Source organism: Carassius auratus, chromosome 10, assembly GCF_003368295.1.
Source record: "Carassius auratus strain Wakin chromosome 10, ASM336829v1, whole genome shotgun sequence".
NCBI lineage: Eukaryota > Metazoa > Chordata > Actinopteri > Cypriniformes > Cyprinidae > Carassius > Carassius auratus.
In genome coordinates, this window is record NC_039252.1 from 4,165,058 (window position 1) to 4,187,250 (window position 22,193).

A 22,193-nucleotide genomic window follows, 5' to 3' on the forward strand; every position below is an offset into this window, starting at 1 on the left:
TCTGAAGATGTTAGTGTTATTATATCCCAGAAGAAATGTTTCAGGAAGCTTTTATAATTGTTTTAACATACTTTTCTCATTTACATTTTATTTACATTGACAGACAGTTAAAATCATGATTAATTGGGCTTAAAATGTAGATTTTAAAAGAGCAAGCTTAAAGGAACAGGTGTTCTGTTAACAGATGCAGAAGAGCTGGGAGTTGGTCCAGGGGTTTTCAGCTCTCTGGACTGGTGTACGGACACACCACACAGACCTGTGCGATGTCATCGTATTCATACGTCCTCTTCAGAAAGCTGTCCGTTAGCCTCAGCCCTGATATGCTCTAAAAAACAGAAATGAGGCGAAAAAATCTAGTTTTTAAAGAGGTCATATGCTACACTTTTATGTCATTTAATTGTACCCCAGTAACGATGATTATTGCATCTTAACATTATTATTTTATTTTACATGATTGTTTTGGTAATCATGTGCCACCTTTTCTCTGATCCCATTTTTTTGAAACACTGTACCTTTAAGAGAATCTTTAAATGACATGACTGTTCTGATTGGCTAACCTCTTAGCATGTTATAGCAGGGGTTGTCAGTCACTTCACACACAAAGCTGCTAAATATCAAATAAGCTACTGAATTAATTTGAATTCGAGTAGTAAACAGGATACAGAATCATTTATATATAGTACATAATATTTTTAAAATATATTGAATACATAATTAACATGGAATTCAATTAAATTCTATCAAATTCATATAATTACTGCATTTTTCTATATGAAAAAAATAAACATGTTATAAGCATACATTAAACCATTTATCTTTTTTTCCTGAAACATTTGATGATATTAATATTCAATGTTTGAAATATCACCTACAGAAAGGTGTATTTAATAGATTTAATTATATTTAAAACATTAATTTTCTATTCATGATTCATTGTAGATGAGCAAAATGTATCCCCTAAATACGTTTCTCAATATTTATCTTTTATAAACTATCCTGTAAATAATGTGATGAACATCTTGCAGCGCTTTAGAAAAAAAAAATAATAATGACAGTATTGTCATTTAAAAGAAATGTGTTGATTTAGTTGAAAATAAAATAGGCATAAATAGTTCCAATTCATTATATAACATGACATCTACATTACTTGTGTTGGACTAATGAAATTCCTCCGTTGTGTGACTTTTTTAGCATTATAATTCAGTAAAATCCTATTATGATTCTGATTCAGATTTCATTTCAGCATCATGTGTACTCAAAAAGGATTTCTCAACTTGTAGATGTAGCCTCTGCTGTATATGCATGATGAAGTCTGAGTTTGGCGTACCTGTAAACCCTGGACTGAGGACAGTAGTGTGAGCGGGATGGAGAGGGAGGCGCTGGGGCTGAGTTTCCCCAGCTGTCTGCCGGACACCCCACACCAGTGAACGGAGCGAGTGTTACACATCTCCAGCTCCAGATCCATGGTCCTCTCACTGACAGGGAGCAAACCAGCGCTTAACACCCACAGCTTACAGAGACACCACAGACAGACGCACAGCTCACCTGCAGTTTGTGATTTTACAGGTGATGTCGAAGGGCTCCTCTAGACTGACCGTGTCTGGGATCATCTCCAGAGAGAGCCTGACGTCACCGTATCCAGGAGCCTACAAGACAAGACGGGAACACATTACAAGTATCATGAGTTATGTAATCAGATTACTTTTTCAAGTAACTAGTAATGCATTACTATTAAATATCGCAGTTACTTTTTCCAATTTAATCACTGAAACCTCTCGTGCTAAAGATGGCCTGAGTCTTATTAATTTCACTTTTGGTGTGAAAGAGCCTTTACAGTTGACAAAAAAAAAACATAACTTTAGGGGTTTTGTTATATATAAAAAAAAAATATGCAAGCCCTGCTCACATGACAAAAAGTAACGTAATGCATTACTTTCCACGCGATATTGTAATGCATTACTTTTGAAAGGCACTTTCTTGCTGCTTTGTGTGGAAAGGACTGATGAAATAATTCATCTGATTAAATAAGCTGAACTCTTGCAAGTCTTTATTATGATTATTTTTTTTTAATCCATGCTAAATTCAGTGCACCATTCTCTGGAGCTGGCTGGTCTGTAGACGTCCTCTCTCCCCAAGGTTGGTTTTCCACACGATGTCTAGTTTGCCGATCACCGTCACCCCCTTGATGACCCCGGCCTTCTCCGCAAACTCTGGCTTGGGCTTCAGACAGTACAAATACTGCCTCGTGTCCAGCGGCTGCAGATACGACATCCTCCCAAACGTGGACTCGCTGGAGAGACAGAAGAAGTTGCACATGAGTCTAACCCCAACAAGAGTGTGGCCGCTCCGTGTACAGCTGCGGTCACATTTTACACTGTTCAGTGAATATCAGTGGGCAGAATCAAGTCAAAAGGAAAATCGTTCTGTTGTGTCCATCAGTATATCAGATACTGCAAACTGGTTTTTGTTATCATATGATTTTTCATCATAATCATAAACACTGATTTGTAGAGCAAATTGTTTTACTATTTACAAGACTTTGACATTCAGAAGGCAATAGTTTACTTCTACACTGCCAACAATTATCTGATGCACTTACAATAGATGTCAGTGCATTACTGTAAACATGATTGTTCTTCATTTTTACAGTCTGAGGGACATAGTTAGCATTATTTTCTGCGGCAGTGGACAACATGTCACAAATTTAATGTCACATGAACTGTATTAAACCCAAAACATTCCTTTATTTAACTACGATCCAGATTTTGGAGTCTGTATATATATAAAAAAAAAAAAAAAGTAAAAAAAAAAAATCTCTAATATGCTCACTGAGGCTGCATTTATCAAGGCTGATTAAAAATACAGTAAAACTGTAATATGACAGATTATTCATTTAAAATTTATATTGTAATATATACAGGTGCTGGTCATATAATTAGAATATCATCAAAAAGTTTATTTCACTAATTCCATTCAAAAAGTGAAACTTGTATATTATATTCATTCATTACACACAGACTTGAGATATTTCAAATGTTTATTTCTTTTAATTTTGATGATTATAACTGACAACTATGGAAAATCCCAAATTCAGTATCTCAGAAAATTTGAATATTGTGAAAATTTTCAATATTGAAGACATGTGGTGCCACACTCTAATCAGCTAATTAACTCAAAACATCTGCAAAGCCTTTAAATTGTCTCTCAGTCTAGTTCTGTAGGCTACACAATCATGGGGAAGACTGCTGACTTGACAGTTGTCCGAAATACGAACATTGACATCTTGCATAAGGAGGGCAAGACACAAAAGGTCATTGCAAAAGAGGCTGGCTGTGTTTCCACGCACATTAATAGAGAGGCAAAGGGAAGGAAAGATGTGGTGGAAAGAAGTGTACAAGCAATAGGGATAACCGCACCCTGGAGAGGATTGTGAAACAAAACCCATTCAAAAATGTGGGGGAGATTCACAAAGAGTGGACTGCAGCTGGAGTCAGTGCTTCAAGAATCACTACACACAGACGTATGCAAGACATGGGTTTCAGCTGTTGCACTCCTTGTGTCAAGCCACTCTTGAACAACAGACAGTGTCAGAAGCGTTTCGCTTCAAAAAGGACTGGAATGATGCTGAGTGGTCCACAGTTATGTGCTCTGATGAAAGTAAATTTTGCATTTCCTTTGGAAGAGAGGAGAGGCACACAATCCACGTTGCTTCAGGTCCAGTGTAAAGTTTCCACAGTCAGTGATGGTTTGGGGTGCCATGTCATCTGCTGGTGTTGGTCCACTGTGTTTTCTGAGGTCAAAGGTCAACACAGCTGTATACCAGGAAGTTTTAGAGCACTTCATGCTTCCTGCTGCTGACCAACTTTATGGAGATGCAGATTTCATTTTTCAACAGGACTTGGCACCTGCACACAGTGCCAAAACTACCAGTACCTGGTTTAGGGACCATGGTATCCCTGTTCTTAATTGGTCAGCAAACTAGCCTGACCTTAACCCCAACGAAAAATCGATGGGGTATTGTGAAGAGGAAGATTCGATATGCCAGACCCAAGAATGTAGAAGAGCTGAAGGCCACTATCAGAGAAACCTGGGCTCTCATAACACCTGAGCAGTGCCACCGACTGATCCACTCATTGCCACGCCGCATTAATGCAGTCATTCAGGCAAAAGGAGCCACAACTTAGTATTGAGTGCTGTACATGCTCATACTTTACATATTCATACTTTTCAGTTGGCCAAGATTTCTAAAAATCCTTTCTTTGTATTGGTCTTAAGTAATATTCTACTTTTCTGAGATACTGAATTTGGGATTTTCCTTAGTTGTCAGTTATAATCATCAAAATTAAAAGAAATAAACATTTGAAATATCTCAGTCTGTGTGTAATGAATGAATAAAATATACAAGTTTCACTTTTTGAATGGAATTAGTGAAATAAACTTTTTGATGATATTCTAATTATATGACCAGCACCTGTATATATATATACATATATATATTTCAGTGTCACATGATCTTCAGCAATCATTGTAATATTCTGATTTACTGCTCAAGGAACATTTCTGGTGCTGAACTTTTTTTTCTGGATTTTTTAATGGAAAGTGAGTTCAAAAAAGAACAGCATTAATTCGAAACAGAAATATTTTAAAACATTTGTAACAAATGTCTCCTTCCTGAAGAAAAACGAATCCCCAACTTTTGAACAGTCACATATCACAAATATATATGGACCCAATCACTTGTAAATGTTACCTGTCAATGCCAGCAGACACATTGTTGAGCTCAGTCACGTTGTACATCATAGAAGGCTCCAGAGAGACTTTCTCCATGAACATTGGGGATGTAGTGATGTTCTGGAGCTGCGCCTCTAGAAACACCTCATCCGTCTGGAGGGTCACAGGTCAAAAGCATCAAATCAGACCGGCTGCTGAGATCCAATCATATATTCAGCCCTGGTAAGATTTCATGCAGTACTGTACCGTATGTACACAATATCCTAGAGAGATACTTTACTTGAAGGGCTCCAAAGAAAGACTTCATGCAAATTAATGATGAATTTACCATTAACTACAAGTGTGTGCTCATACAGTGATTTCAGATCTGAGTGTGGCTGAAGTTGAGTCATTATCGTGTAAAAGTCTTTGAATGAGGCCCGTCAAATCAAGCTCTTCACGCAAGCTCAAGTGATAATTGGGGAATTTTTGCAGAGAGTCAAATAAAGCAGCTGTTCGCCCAGTTGATCTCCAGACGGTAGATTAGTCATATCACAAGTAGAGGTTAGTTCATGCCTGTGGATCAACAGCACCTTTTGACAGAAGTATTGTTATTGTTACAGTATGAAGCAAAGATCCCACGCCAAGCCTGATTAATTCAAAAATAATAAAAAACAACAACAATTTTGAAAGTATGCATTTGCAATTAAAGCATCTCTTTAAACTCTTTCCCTCATTACGTTGATTCTAATGAATTATACAGTAAAAAAGAGTGTACAATCTGTCAAATCAATAAAAAACAAGCATCAATATCTTCCAGTCTACGAGAACAAAAGAGTGCACATGTTTTCTCCAGAGTCAGACATGTATGATTGATTTAGTGAGCGCTGAAGCAAAAGCATTGAGAGGAAACAAGGAAAACAGAAGGAAAATATTCCTCGAGACTCTGAGATTATCACCATTATTTGGCCAACTCTTTTTTTCTTTTTTTTTTTCAAAAAAATTAAATTTCCAAATGATCACATCTCAAGAATGGTTTGAACTGAGAAAATATGGTGTAAAAATAAATATAAGTTACTCTGTCTGTCTATTCCTCCTTTTTAAACAACTTAATTTTGAGGCTGGCTCTCGGGATAATGGTTATTATTAATATTAATGAAATATTTAGAGCCAAATACCTATTCAGGCCTTTTTTAGGTTACTGTTATAGGTAGTGTACCCTTTCCAAAATGTTAACACAATTACATTTTATCCAATAAAAGTTATGGCAATAATGGCAAATTTAAAAAAAACACATATGTTTTACTAATGGGACAATAATTCATGACTTATTGACTACTGAAATACTTTTCTCATGTTTTCTTCTTGCTTGTTTCAAAATACTTTAAAGAGAAGGAAACAAAGGTTACGCTGAAAGAAAAAAAAAGATGCAATGAGAAGGGAAAGAATTACCACTGAACTGAGGTCACTCTAATGGAGGAATAAAACAAAGAAATAAACATTAGAGAAGTGGAGGTTACATGCACCAGAAAATAACTACATGTCAGTTTTATTTTCGAGACCGTGTAAACGTGAACAAAACAGCTAATTATGAATGAAACACACACACTACTAAAAAAGAGATATCAAATAAGAATGGGTTCTTAAAAAGCATAGCCTCACTATAAATTATTTCATAAGCAGCGAGGCAGTGCAAAAAAACTAAAAAGGAGGTTAAACAATATGATTCTTTAAATAATTCTTTAAATGTTATAAACACACATATGAATGTAAACTAAACTTACCTCAGCATTGTAGAATTTGGTTTTTACATCTAGAGGCTTGAGAACCTGGTTCAAAATAGAGTTGAAATAGTTTGATTGCACCTCAACAGAATCCATGTCACATTCAGTTTAACACACAACACTCTGCAGACTCTCTTCTGATGTACCGAGCAGCACAACATCGCATGCTTCAGTGTAAATTAAAAGCCGAAATGATTTGGGAGTGATGCGTGGAGCCGGCGTCCAATCACAGCGCAGACTGAGCGGAGGAGGAAATAAACTCACCTGAAACTTGAAGAACTTCCTGAAGTAGAGCTTCTCTCCAGTCTGAGTGGTGTAACTGACGGCACAGACCAAGCTGGAGTCAGATGAGAAACATATGGTGAGGACAACAGCATTTCGTACACATATCTGAAAGTGGTTTTGGTAGAAACATAACCGTCGCTGCATGTAACAGCATTTGCAGTGCATTTGGTTTCTGTAACGTCACATAATTCTAATCTTGAAGTAGTTATAGGTATGGAAGCCCGTTTCTGCTAATTAATTAAAAAATATATTAAAAAAAGGTTATTGCGATATCGCAATTCTGACTTTTTATAAAGATATAAAGTCCATAGTGAGGGGAAGAAATAGAATTGAGAGCTTACATCTCACTTATATCTCACAATTCTGACTTAACCTGCAATTGTGTGTTATAAAGTCAGAACTGTGAGAAACAAACTCCTAATTCTGATAGAATCACTCAATTGCATAATATCTCTCGATTCTGACTTTATTTCTCAGAATTGCAGGATTAAACCATGCAATTCTGATAATTAAAGTCATGATTGAGAGATTTTTTTTCTTTTTTTCAGTGGTGGAAACAGGCTTCCATTAAGATATAAAGCCAAAAAATGATTTTTCCCATGTATCCAACTGACTGGATTGTGAAAAGGGGGTTTGGTTAGATCTGTGTGTATATAACTTATTATATTATATTATTTATTACAATGTACAAAATTCTTTCATATTTTTAGTTTTGTTTTTAATTTCAGTTTAATTTCAGTGCTTTTGTAATTTTTATTAGCTTTTAATATTTCTGTTTGCCTTTAACTGCATGTATTTTTATTACAATTTTAGTTAATTAGTACTTTAAGCTTATTTGCTTCAGTTAGGTTTCAGTCAGTTTTTTTTACATTTATCTAATATTTATTTTTTATTTCAATTTATTTTCAAATTTTCAATTTATATAAATTACAAAAAATAATTTACATTATTTTAGTGAACAATAACTATTTAATTTAGTCAATTTAGTCAACACTAGATTCACAAACTATCATTATTTGATTAGAAACCTTTATTATATTAATATTAGTGCTGTCAAATGATTAACGTGATTAATCGCATTCAAAATAAAAGTTTTTATTTACATAATATACGTGTGTGTACTGTGTATATTTATTATGTATATATAAACACACACACATGCAGTATATATTTCAAAACTATTTACATTTATATATTTATAGTCATATAATTTATATTATAATCATAACTTATTTTTCTTTAATATATAAATGCATGTGTGTACATGTATTAATACATACATAATAAATATACACAGTACACACACTTATATTATGTGTATATTAATCGCGATTAATCGTTTGACAGCGCTAATTAATAGAAACCAATTTATTTCGGTTTTATCTAAAATACAAAAAAATAATTTTAATACTTTGTTTTCATTAACAATAACAACACTGGATTTGAAAACTGTCATAACCTATATTATATGAATGCAATCCTGCATTACATTACTAAGACCTAAAGGCTTTGAGTGTTTAGAGCATCAGGAGTTACGTACATGTGTGTCCCGATCTCCTTGACCTCGTGATGGATGACATCATCAATGCAGCACTCGGGCTTGAGCTCTGACACAGCAGAGTTTGAAGCAGAGAGATTTAACCTCTGGGAGCTCGTCTGCAGGTCTGCCTGAGAGAGGAGAGAATCATGGGAGATCAAAACAGCTGCCACAGCTGCTGGAGATACTTCGAGCACTTCCCGCGAGCCGGTACCTTCACAAGAATATCTTTGACCACTTGATTGCTGTCGTTGTGCACGCTGATGTAACTGGAGAAGGTCTCGCCAAGGAAAATATTTCTGTACAGGAAATAGTGAGAATGCATTTTTCGAATCGCTGGAGCACGGAGATTAAAATGAGCATGTGGCACTTTCCACGAATAGCACACAGAATGTGAGGTGCGTAACCTCAGGAGGTCCGCTGAAATACTAGATGAGCTGATTATTTCTATTCTGTTCGTGGGATGTTTGTGATTTTTGTAAACTGCTGTCTATACACTTTATTTCGTTATTTCACTTTAAATATATATATTTTGCCATTATATATTTTATATATGCCATTATCTATCACTAAATATTTTAAAAATTCAAGCAATACTAAAGTGTACCCCGTTTGTGAAAAGCGCCATGTACTCATAAACGAATCAACAATTGAGAAACTTTTCAGTTCTCAATATGCATATAAACTGATTTTACATCACCCAAAGTTCTGTGGAAGCGTGAGCATCTCCCCGAGGATCAGTGTTTCTGCCCCCTTCACGGTCGATGGGTCGTCCTTCATGAGTCGTACAAACAAATCACCTGCAGACAAGTGATATACTGAGCTTTAAAACCTCCTCTGAGATTTAGATCCCTCGAGACATCTACACCAATAGATCGTTTTATCTCTGTCTGATCTATGCACACGCAGCCATTTTTGACAGGCCATGATTTGCCGTAATGCATAAATCTCCAGATGTATAACATCTCCTGTATGACAAATATAACATCAACTTGAATAAATCATCAAATTCTGAGAAATAACCAAACAAACTGATTGCAAGCAGCGTTTATGCATTACACTCTCATTCGTGCTGATTTATAGGGGAACATATTTCAGCCCTTTTATATATAGAAGTGCTCCTCTGAACTGTCACAGTGACATGCGGCTCTGGACCACGGCTGAGAGAGATCGCCTTTCACCTGCAGAAGGAAAACAAACACTGCAAACCCCGATCTATCCTACTATATTCAATAAAGTTGAATCTCAGCCCTTCATAGTGAACAGTTTGGGGACCTCTGGTTTTAATATGAATTTGACTAATGAATTTTTGACCAATGACTCTGTATTTGATTTCACAAAATCTGTGTTTTCTTGAAATGTCTCTTGATTAGTAATAAGATCAAGTTAATGTAAGCATCACTGGACTGTACCTGGAAGATCTCGGTCCTCACACGTCACTGGCATGTTTGTAAACAGTGTGGGTTTGGTCAGCCGCATCACTGGAGAGAGAGAAACATAAGAGACTCTTAATATGACATATTCAATGATGATAAGAGGAATGATAACAACTCATCGTGAGGTTATAAACGCTCAGTTGATGCAAGGAGCAGCAAAGCAATAAACTGGTAATTTCAGTATAATGAGAATATGTATTTAAACGTCTTCCTGAATCTGTATCTCTGAGTCCTCTGCTATACAGAACCAAATAATCATATTTCAGTGCCGCTGTCACTTGTGTACTTCAGGACAACTCAATGAAAAACTTACTAGATGCACATTAACAGATACGGTCTAAGAGACGGACTCTGAAAAACACTTTAGTAATACACTATAGTAAACACTACAGTAAACACTGTACAGTGGCTCAAACGGTAGGTTTGAGAAAGAGTCTCTTCTCAGCAGAAATGATTAGCATTAGCAGCTAGCAGGCATGATTACAGCTACAGTGATATTTCAGTGATATTATTGAGCGAGCTGCTCTTTCGGTTCTCTAGTGAGAAAAGGGAAACCCTAGCAGTACCTTTTAATGCAAGTAGATGTTCTTGTTTTGCTTGGCTGACTTCCATCTTGTCTGCTGCACTGGACTGACCTTTGACCTGCATATCACCTGCTCACGGCGAGCACAGAGGGACAAACCGCGTTTCTGTGACACGCAGCTGTCAGTAAACACAATAAAACTCCTGGCTATGTGACGTTAATGGGTTACATAATGAAAAAACAAATTCCAGTAAAGTAATAGTAAATAAATTCAATGAGCTAAGATCATATTTAAAGGCAAAATGAATGCATCAGAGAGATCTTAACAGACTCGACTGTATAATATATATTAGATAATTGATTATTAATTTTGGGGCCCTATTTTTTAGATGTAATTCGTAAGGCCCAGTGTTCTCTGAATATAGATGTAGATTCTTAGAGTTTAATGTATAATTTTGTAAATGTTCTTCAACACTTCAATTCAAAGCTTCACTTTTAAGTGCACACTTACAGTGTATTTCCTCTTTCTCTGGTTCTGATCGATTGTGTAACAGTTTGGTGCTAAAGGCTGTGTTTCCCTAAACTGAGTTTCAAACGCTGTCATTAAACCACACAATGTGACACTTAAAAATCCCCTAAACTGGGGTCATAATATATCAAGTAGGCCTTATATATATCAATATATAAACAGTCAACAAAAATCAATTATTTCACAACTAGTACTTTTGATTTGTGTCTCAAAAAGAAAAGAAAGAACACTCTGTGGAGAGCCAAGGTTAGACTCATCAAAGCTTTGTAAGCCTAAAAAGTTTATAGAAAGAACTAATGGCTTTTTCCACTCGACTTAAGCTCACAATGATTCTGGGAAATTGAGCTCTGGCCAATTAATAAGTTAATGTTTGGATATTTTTGACAACAAAATCAAGTTAATGAAAGACCAACCTGTGTCAAGTTGAAGTTACAATTGATACAGATTTAAATATTCTCTGAAATTGCCCTTAAAATTATGAACCCTTTTGGTGAAGATAAAGTACACACTTTATGCCTTGGGGTGTAGACAGTTAAAGGTTCAGTCAGATATTCAGGAGCTAAACCATGCAGGGCCTTGTAGGTAAACATAAGAATTTTAAAATCTACGCAAAACCTGACCGGAAGCCAGTGCAAGGACAAATACTTGAGAGATGTGCTCACTTGTCCTGGAACTTGTCAGGATTCTGGCTGCTGCATTTTGAACATACTGCAATTTGTTTAGAGCAGATTTCGAGACCCCCGCGAGCAAAGCATTGCAGTAGTCAATTTGAGAAAAGAGAAACATATTGATCGGTTTTCCAGCCACAGAAAAAGATAACATGGGACGCACTCTTGCAATGTTTCTTAAGGTGAAAAAAACGATACTTTAACCGTGTTCTGAACATGAGGATCAAAAGTAAATGATGGGGTGAACCAATCAGCATAACTTCAGTCTTGTCACTGTTGAGACAAATAAAATTTTGAGACATCCATATTTTTACCTCCAATATAAAATGTTAAAAAAAGGCAACAGCCGAGTTATCACCAGGTTTTGAGTGAATATAAATCTGAGTATCATCTGCATAAAAATGAAACTTAAGACCAAGGGATCTTAGAAATAGCCCAAGGGAAAAAATGTAAATACTAAAAAGGGACTCAAAACTGAACCCTGTGGAACACCAAACTGCACTGAGCCAATATTGGACCTGCAACCACCCAGGGAAACAAACTGCCTATGATCTGATAGATAAGACCTGTACCAATTTAAAGCAGTGTCAGTAACACCAAAAACTTTTTCCAATCGAGAGTGTAAAAGAGAATGGTCTACAGTGTCAAAAGCTGCGCTGAGATCGAGTAAAATCAGGATTGACAGAGAGCCAATAGGCTTCAATAGGCCTGAATAAATGCCTACTCTCAAAATATTATATCCTAACTTTAATCTCGTAGCCTACTAATTAATTCTCATAATTTTGACTTTATTCTCGAAACATTTTGATTTTATTCAAGGAACATTTCGACTTCATTCTTGGAATATTTCGAATTTGTTATTAAACTATGTCGACTTTATTCTCATAATTTAGAATTTATTCTCATAGTATTTTGACATTATTCTCATAATATACAATTTCAATCTCGTAATTTTAGATTTTTTTTTTTTTTAACATGGCACTAAAACACCGTCATATTATAGGCCTACATCACAGATGTCAAGGTGAGTCTTTTGACAGGAAGAGCAAATTATGACACTTTGAGTAAAGATTAATAAATCAAAATAATAAAAAATACTAGGCTAGTAAAAAAACTTAATAATAATAATAAAAAAATTCAGCAACATGCAATAAGAAAATAATGTAGATTTTTTTAATGCAGATTTTAAACTGAACCAATCAGTGTTGAAAGAAACAGTAGAAAAAAGATCTGCAGCTTGAAAGAGAAACTGAACGTTACAAGCACAAACATCTTTGTTGTTTAATTATTGTAGAAATATAAATGTTTGGATGCAATGACAGATAAGCATTTCAATTGGTATAATACTTTATCTCTCATATCACTTGCAAACCTCTCATTTCATCTATGTTTATCGATCACTTTATCTGAACTCGGTTGCTTCTGTATCCATGCTGCTGATTCCAGTTCTTCTTGTCATGGCTTCGACTTCCACAGATATTCACGAACTTTGTCCACGAAGAACATCACTGGGGCTTCTAAAGAGATCAGCAGACTGCTGACTATTACAGTCGCAAAATTGACTTCGCAACCCCTCGAGCTTCCTTGATCAAACATTGAAAGAATACATTAATTATATAAACTAATTCTAAATGTATATAAATTAATTATATCTATCTGTCTATCTATAATCCGGTTTTCAATGAGAGATGATTCACTACTACAGTAATTAAGGTTAATTCTCTTCTTATTTCATACCAGGTATAACGGCTTCCATTTCAGTCTTGAGATTATTCTGTAATGACAAACATGACAAATATTGAATATTTAGTTTTTCCTCGAAGTCTAAATATAATCCATATTATTCATAACTAAACATTAGGCCAACTGTTTTCCACAAATGCAACTTACCTCAGGAGTATCTTTTTGTGTACTTGTTTCTTTTCTGTTAGTAAGCTTCTCCACTCTTGTGATGCTGCTCGATTGACTAAATCCGAGTGCTGATTTACTTTCTCTTTCTCTTTCTCTAATGTGCTGACTGGTTTATAGGGTGTTTTAATGTGCAACAGTCACTGTTTCAGAAACGATTATCAAAATGCAGAAAAATAAAATAAGGCAACAAAGGTGAATCCAGGGAACAGGGAAAACAAAAGGCAAAGTTCTGCAGTGTGTGAGAGAGAGACAGTAGTGTCTCTCACAGTGGAGTCAGCTTTCTTAAAGTGATAGTTCACCCAAAAATGAAAATTTGATGTTTATCTGCTTACCACCAGAGGTGTAAAAAGTACTAATCTTACTCAACTGAAAGAACAAGTACTCAGTAAAAATTTTACTCAATTAAAAGTACATTTATCTGGTCAAAACATACTTGAGTAAAAGTAACAAAGTACAACTTTAAATTGTACTCAAGTATTAAAAAAGTAGAAGTACTTTTTTTCTGACAGACAATACAGAAGAATAGTTAAAGGGACACAACGAAAAAATGCAATGGCACAGGTCAAACATTTAGTTCGTCAACAACAATTAAAATGAAACACAGCGGAACACACACACACACACACACACACACACACACACACAAAGAAATACAGGGAAAGGGATTAAAAGAAAACTCCATCCTTTCCACCCTCATGCCATCCTACTTTTATTTATAAGATGAACACAAACTAAGAGTTTTAGGAAATAAAAAAATTATCTTTATAAAAATATAGTTTTGTTTCACATTTTGAATGGAGGTGATGTTGTGGCCCTTCTCCCAACAGGTTCTGGGAAAAGTTTCATTTATCAACTGTTACCGAGCATTCGTCAGCGAAAAACTGGGGAGGCCAAAGTCCGACAAGGCGATAATTTTGATTGTGTCCCCGTTGGTTGCTCTCATGCAAGATCAGGTTAAAGAGGCAGCGAAACTTGGTTGATGGTTTTGTTTTCACAGCATACATGTGTTTACAGTGGAAGTTTGAGGCGGCTGAGCCGGCGCATAACACACGTGACACGTCATACACATACACACAAGGGAACACAAGAGAAAAATCTGAGTACCCAGTCTGCGAGGTGTGTCCTTAAACTGGACAAGGGAAGGTCAGAGTCTTCATCGTAACCTGCTCCTTCTGGTGGAGAAAGTCACAACAGTTCAGAGACTGCAAAAGAAAAGCACAGCAAATCAGATCCTAAGCAGCAAGTCATCTGAAGATAGCTAATGCACAAGATAAAGGACACCTTTCAAACCTAGCCAAGGTCACAAACAGCGGGAGCCGGATGCCAAAGAATTCTATCCACAAGTGACACCGGAGACTGCAAAAAAGTATGGAGCTGTCTCACTGCGTAGTTCTAGGGAATTTGTTCTACCAGAAAGACTCAGGAGGTGACGATAAGACTCGAAAGCATTTATTTGACAAACCAAGACATTATGGGTTCTTCCACACCTGTAGATCATGTAACGGAAACAGGTCAATTCAGCTCAAAGGCTATCATTTAAGATTTTAAAGGGAATTTGAACAGAATCACTTTTTCATGGCTGTTCACGGAGACGCGCCTGCGGTTCAGTGAACGAGCCGTTTAACATCAAAACTGCACTGGATACTAATATCCAAACTATAGTGAAAACACTATCAATTAGCACAGTAACAAGATCGGCAGTTTAAGACATTAACTTGTAAGCACAAAACACAAGATACTTCTCTTTTCAATATGAACATTCACATTCACATTCAACACAAGTTGCAGGAAGATCAAAAGTTAGGGAAAGATGAGTTTAAGAGAATGGAAATATGGAATTCCAAGTTTAAAGCAATACGTTAAATTGCATAGACATGAACAACCATCAATCACGTAATTAGCGCTCGCATTGAGTTCCTCAATGAGGTTAAAATTATATTAGATACACCAGTAAAGGTCACAGTCTGGAGGTAAAGTTACTTGCATCTCCTGTGAAGAAGGAGCCTCGGTGAAAGGGCTATCCCGAGGTCGTTGATTGGCTGGAAGTTCAGTCTCTGAAGTGACGTCTTGGGAAGCCCGTGGTTGTTGGGCGTTGGCTGAAAGTGCAGAGTCGTGTTCGCTGGTTAAAGTTGAATGGACGTTACAAAACTTAACTCAGAACACGAAACTCTCAAACGGAAAAGAAAAGAAGTAAAGTTTGACGAGACTAGGTTGTGTTCCTTCTCATCGTGGCATAGTAGCAGCAGCTAGGGACTAAAAGCCGACTAAAAGCAAGATTTCATGGTGTCCAAAGTATTTAAAGTGGCCTGTTGGCCACACCTCAAATGTTGTCTTGACCAATCAGATATTGTCTTGGCTCGGGGGTATCATAAATCATATGTTATCTTACCAAGCATGTGCTCCGAGTTTTCCTGCTCTGGCATGGTCTAATTTTGGACATGATTCCTATAACATGAATATGATATATTTTACAAATAAATGAAATATCAAGCAAGAAAATTAAATCACAGACATACCAAACATAATTACAAATCGTTAAGCTATGCCATAGTTATAAAAAAGAACATACACAATAAGTGATTATACATGATAGTCAAATGTGTGGGTTACACATAAATGAAAATGGAGTTAAGCGATGGACTGATTCATTTATAAGTCTTTTTGAGTTCATTCTGGTCCATATATAATGTACAAAAAACAGTTTCTTTGCCATTCTCTGACATAGGGATGTTCTGTAGAGACAGAGGTTTAAAGCCCTTCCCCCTTAGGAATTTCAGTCTGGTTCTGCTGGGTGGGGGGGAAGTCAATGGAAGTGTTTAACTTGATCTCCTGGGTTTACATGTGATGTCCAGCGTTGCATTTCCATTACGAACAACACATTTTTGACACAAAATTTCTCTTCTTCGAATTGAAATTGTAAATAATTGTTCTAGTGGTGTTAGTGTTGAAAGCTGTTGTGTGAACAAGTTGGTTGGTTGGTTGTTTATCTTGCTTGGTTCTTGTGGCACTAGAACTGATTTATGACTTCCTGAGGAATTCAGCTCGTGTTTCAATGCATCGCTTTGATAGACTCTTTAATTTGTCTGGTTCGACTCATTTCTGTTACAATCGATTACTTTGTTCCAAAACAGGGATTCAGTAACGGTGGACCGCAGCTTTTCATTCAGGTCTGTGTAAATGCTAACAGAGCACAGAGCGTGGAACTACTAGTGACGAGAGACTGTTTATGAATTATTGTGATCATAAAACAATGAGTGAGTGGATTTTTACCATCATAGGCTGTTTGTGTTTTTTACACACTGCGGCCACACAACTTTGTTCAAACACCTTATAATAGAGATTTTTGCTTTATATGGCATATTTATAGTTCTTTTTGGTGAGCTGATAAAATATCTATACGATTCGTCTGCAGGTATTTTGACAGTGGTGTTGTGACTTTAAAAATCCAGAGGAAAATCTTGGCAGTCAAAACTGTCTCGTACCTCTTTAAAGCTTTTAAGAGAGCTCTTGCTTTGACAATCATTGTTGTTTTCTGGTTTTCCTGGGTTCCAAGGGTTTTTAGTGTCTTCAGCACATCAGTGTAAACACACTGTTCTGGCTTTCCAAACGACCCAAAGATCTTCTTCAGTGCAGTATCCTTGACCCACGGCTGTGTTCCTCCAAAGGCGCTTGTGCCGACTACCCTGGCTTCCTTGCTCCCACACATTCATTCTTTGGTATGAGTCACGAAAGAAGACAGCAACATCATTAACCAATGAGAAGAGGGACCCACTAGAAATAGCCACTTCTGTTGTGTCAGCCAGAACTAGGTTTAGGACATGTGCGTAACACCACATTACATTGGATTTTTCCCTCACATCTGTCAGCATCTGAACAAAATATTGGCCAGTCAATGCTACACGCTTCACCAATGCAAATAGCCTTTCCTGGACTGTGTCTTTGACGTAGCACAGAATGATAGAGCACTGCTCTTGGGATGTAATGTCTCGGGTTGTGTCAGTCTGCACAGAATACATCCCAGCTTTTGCAATGGTTTCTTGAATAAGCTGCCACACTGTAGAAAAAACCTGGTTGACTGTTGTTTTTGACAAAAATGTCAGAAGAGATCCTCATACAATGTATGATTCTCCTCACAATATGTGAGCCATTTGCAATTGGTGCTTTTGTTACAATTGAACACTCTCGGCAGAGACAAATTTTTAGTTTTTTGTTGGGGGCGGTAAGAGAAAGATTTCTCCAGGCTGTGACAGTCTGACTTTGGACACTTGAAATGTTGAGAGATGGAGCAATCATCCTGACTCTCACTGACACTATGCTTTTCGCTGCTGCAACTACCTTCACCCTGAATAAGGTGATTTCAGATAAGTCTCAGTATAACATCTGTCACTTACTATTAAACCAATCCTAAATTACTTTTAGATTACTTATATTCTCATATAGCATTTTCTAATAACACTTTCAGTGTAATGGAAAGCAAACACATTGTTTTAGGTTTATTTTCAAACAAAAAGGTTGTCTGCGTGATGTTATTAGACAGCAAGGTAACTACTATGGTCAAGGCACACAGAAGTACCAAGATGATCGCCAAAGTATGTGGCATCAATGGTTTAACTCTGTAATCTTATGAAGCTACGAGAATACTTTGTTTTGCGCAAAGATATAAAAAATAACGACTTTATTCCACATTTTCACCTCTACTGCATCACTTGTGGTGGCGCTGTCCCAGGTCCCACATGATGAGGCTCAAGGCACAACACACGTGTGTTCAACTTCATCACGTCGGATCTGTGTCAGCGCACTAGAGATGAAAATGTGGAATAAAGTTGTTATTTTTGATTTCTTTGCTCAAAAAAAGAGGAACATTACAGTTAAACCACTGATGTCACGTGGACTACTTTTTGTCAATCATCTTGGTACTTTTGTGTCCCTTAACCGTAGTAGTTACCTTGCTGTCTGTGGAGGGTCAGAGAGCTCTCAGACTTCATCAAAAATATCTTCATGTGTGTTCTGATGAACGAAGGTCTTACAAGTTTGGAACAACACGAGGATGAGTAATTGTTTTGGGGTTAACTATTCCACTAATGTATTTACAGTAACATTAAAAGATCGAGTTCAGTATATTGGTGATGTATACTTTATATGCGAGCAGATGAGCTCAAATTATAAATGCAATTAGTACAACATCTAGGCTATAAATAAAAGAGCAGCAGTGCTCGCTCGTGTCAGAATAGGTTGGAGATGTGCGACTCAACATGAAGATGTCACTCATGTTCCTCGAGATCTGTTTAAGCCCAAACCTGAGCAGGTGGTCTTCACCAGGAGGTGGCGCTCTTGCTCCAGAGGGCTTTTTGTTAAGCTGATGTTTATTTTTAAAGATCTACAGGTTATACATTACCATTTTAGCTCATATCCTAAAAATAAATAAATCTTTATTTAAAACTGAAAGTTTGCAGTGTGATTGTAAACAATCCAGCAGAGCTATATTGACAAAATCTCTGCTTACTGATTAATGCTTACAAAGCATTAATATCTGTTTACCTTTATTAGGGAAACCAGGAGGAACACCACCAGGCAAACGACCATTGAAACCTCACAACACAGACAAATGTCAGGTTGAGGTTAGGGACTGTGGGAATTCAACAGAAAACCATCAGATGGAAAGTACACAAAGAAGAGAAAACATCCAGGAAGGAAAAAGATGAAGGTACAAATATCACAGTTATCTCCTGAATTGTCTTATTTTGGAGTAGTTTTGAGTTGAGTTTTGTGTTTTGTTAGGGGTTTATTAATCAGTAACTTTTTTTGACAGGCTATGAATTGAGGAAACCTAAATGGGATGAATTCAACCAAAAAAAGAAAGAGTTGAAGCAGAATCGCCAGCAGAATGAGAAAAAAGAGAGTTACCAGACTGTGAGCAGAGCAAAGCAAGCATGGGAAATTGTAAGGCAGTAAGTGTTTCTAATAATTTATTGCATGGGAGATTGTTGTTTATGGGTGTTTCTTTTGTTCTGGGTCTTGTTAAGCCCTTTTGATGCTGTCAGATAATAATAATCACTCATAAAACATCTCAGGCTCAGCAGTCGTTTTGCGAACCATCATCACCAAATGTCATTTCCATCACGTTTCAAATTACATATTCTTTCTGTGGTGGGAAGTAAGCATTTTATGCATCCTTAATGCACACAATTAATATTATTTTCACACATCTTACATAATTTGATGAAGAATTACAGCTTGATTAGAAAGAATGCAGAATAAAAATATGGCTCTGTTTTCTTAACTAAATATTTCTTCACTGACACTGTTTCTTGGGTCAGATTGTCATGTACAATGTTGTTATTTGTCTGACTTTGTAATAAAATCTTTTTTTAAAGACAGAAATTGTTTTGCAAATCATTTTGACAGTTAATTCTTAAAGTGACATATAAAATGAACTTTTAATGTGATTTTCTGTTTTAGTTGAAAACATTTAGTTTTAATATCAATAAGTATCAAGCAACTAACAAATGAACAAAGTCATGATCAAATAAAAAAGCTTTGTTTCATGCATAGAAAGATCAGTGTGTTAGTTGTCCACAACGATGCGTATAACATGCCCTTTTTTGCAATCCTCTGTTTGTCCTACATTAAACAAGTTTTGAAAGCAAATCCAGAGAAATAGGAGAGCATCATGGATGAAATGAAGCCGATCCTCACACCAATGGCACAGAAGTGAGTTTTTAGGGATGTCTGCTGAAATCAATTTTGCCTTTTCTTTTTTTTTATTGTCAGCGGTACATTTTCGGAACGTTACAGGGTTACTGGTTTTCTTTCTTTCTTTTTTTTATGGCAATGGTTTGATAATTCAATTCAATTCAATTCAAGTTTATTTGTATAGCGCTTTTTACAAAACAAATCGTTACAAAGCAACTTTACAGAAAATTATGTTTCTACAATATTTAGTAGTAGCTAGTAGTTTGTGCACATTTGACAGGATTTTAGAAAAACTAAAAAATAATAATAATACAAGACGTAGTCAGCTAGACGATGAACTATCAATATTATTAATTAAGTTATTATATGATGCAGTCACACATTTAGGAATAATTGTTAGTTCTGTTTGTTGATTCAGGGTTAGCATCATCTGAGGTCCTCTGAGGGTCAGCATCATCTCTTCTCAGGTGTTCTGGATCCAGACTGGAGCTTGTTTAAATCCTAGTGACCACGGGATGTGAATCCCGTGGCAAAACATAGAAACAAAATACAGACATCATTAGCATAGCTGCTGATCCAACAAAGTAAAATTAGTTTAACCCAAGCTAATGAATAAAAATGCACCTTTGATCAGATGCAACTACACTCACAATTAAAAAGATACATTATTTGAATGCTTGGCGAAAGAGATGTGTTTTTAATCTAGATTTAAACAAAGAGAGTGTGTCTTGTAGCTTCATATGGCAGAACACCCTGCTGGTCATCTGGTGTTGAAAGGGTCAATCGAGCAGGATGCTAAGATAAAGGAGACAGAAAGAGAAGGCAAGTAGAAAATCTCAAACCCTGACACACTGGGTCACAGTTTTGAGTTTAAAATCTTAATGGGAATTTTGAGAATATTGTTGGATTTCCTTTTCCATTCTTAGAACTCATTTACTTTATGTTGCTAATAAAAAAAAAAAACTGATCAGTTTTCCAATGCAAACAAATGTTTTACTGGTCTGTCCTGCCTTGTTTTACTCCCCACAGTGTTTCTCCAGGATTCTTCTGCAGAAGGTGCAGTGGGAGAACATCAAGACGTGGGCTTCAGTCAACCCTGGTGCCGTTGTTCTTTGTTGGTAAGTTTATGACCTCCACAAATGAACGGATCTAAAAATAACAAAATACTCTCCCTTTTATGCACTCTAGTAAGTAGAAAATGTGGTTTTGAATTAGTGGGCGTAAACATAGCACAGCAGCCATTGTTCTGCAAGCGCCGGTTAAATACACTGAACACACACAGTGCAATATTCATGTTTAAAGCCCCTGCTTTTTATAGAGCCTCCAAAAGTGCTTATACTATGACATCCCAAGCTCTCTATCGCAGCAAATTTGCTGCTTTTCCATCAGGCTGTCTTTTAAACCTTCATTATTAGCTGGAGGAATTCCCTACAGTGAACTTTAGGTTAAGCACATCTTCCACAGTCCTGCTTCATTATCCTGTGCTGTTGTCTGTATGCTAATAAAGGACTAAACTGTGGCTCCCAGCTGCCACAGAAGCAGGCAAACCCTTGTGTTACATGCCACAAAGGATTATGGGTTGGTTGCACTCCCCATCTCAGCCTCAGTCTTTGTGCATGACCTCTTATAATCTCTCTAAGACTTTAAGCAGTGAGAGTTGTTTCTTTATTTTTTTTTTAGCCTGGACTGTTTGTTTATTCTGATGTCATTTTCCCACCAAACAAAACAGAAAATAAACAAACCCCCTGCTTTATTCAGAGACACGTTTAGCGTATGAGTGGATCTGTGAATTGGTTAATTGTTTTTGAGTTAGTTTTTTCTTTTTATATTTTTTGATTTATATGTTGATGTATGTAAATACAAAACACACAAAAATACCTGAATCTGAGTTTTTGTCTCTTTTTTTTAATTATTTTTCTTTTTATTCTCGTCAAACAAGTCAAGAACATGTAATAATTTTCACGAAAATTATGCTATAATGTGGACAGAAATGCTATTTAAAACCCTGATACTATGTCTTGCCCATAATTTAATTTATAACAATAAAAATATTTTTTATGCATACTTTTGAAGTATATATTATATTAGCTTCTATTTAAATAATAATAGAATTGTAG

General features: G+C 36.2%; 1 protein-coding gene and 2 long non-coding RNA genes across 4 annotated transcripts; 1 reads left to right on the plus strand and 2 right to left on the minus strand.

Annotated features, from left to right (window-relative positions):
• Positions 1–57: 57 nt before the first annotated feature.
• On the minus strand, positions 58–10,456 carry LOC113109603 (trafficking protein particle complex subunit 13-like). 2 transcript variants are annotated; one of them, XM_026273288.1, is made up of 13 exons: positions 10,319–10,456; positions 9,729–9,797; positions 9,017–9,116; positions 8,531–8,615; positions 8,320–8,447; positions 6,759–6,831; positions 6,495–6,539; positions 6,163–6,180; positions 4,751–4,884; positions 2,092–2,290; positions 1,546–1,646; positions 1,328–1,475; positions 58–325 (listed from the first exon to the last, which is right to left on the minus strand). In XM_026273288.1, the coding sequence occupies exons 1-13, from the start codon at positions 10,398–10,400 to the stop codon at positions 218–220; spliced, it is 1,290 nt and encodes a 429-aa protein (XP_026129073.1). In that variant the 5' UTR covers positions 10,401–10,456; the 3' UTR covers positions 58–217. The 2 variants fall into 2 exon arrangements, with proteins under 2 accessions (XP_026129073.1, XP_026129074.1); XM_026273289.1 differs by lacking the exon at positions 6,163–6,180.
• LOC113109622 (uncharacterized) lies at positions 9,852–21,877 on the plus strand. The gene is made up of 5 exons (XR_003292996.1): positions 9,852–9,923; positions 18,931–19,087; positions 19,193–19,331; positions 20,019–20,094; positions 20,811–21,877. It is a non-coding gene; the product is annotated as an uncharacterized LOC113109622 (long non-coding RNA).
• LOC113109619 (uncharacterized) lies at positions 12,713–13,738 on the minus strand. Its single transcript, XR_003292993.1, has 3 exons — positions 13,363–13,738; positions 13,210–13,246; positions 12,713–13,055 (listed from the first exon to the last, which is right to left on the minus strand). It is a non-coding gene; the product is annotated as an uncharacterized LOC113109619 (long non-coding RNA).
• Positions 21,878–22,193: the final 316 nt, after the last annotated feature.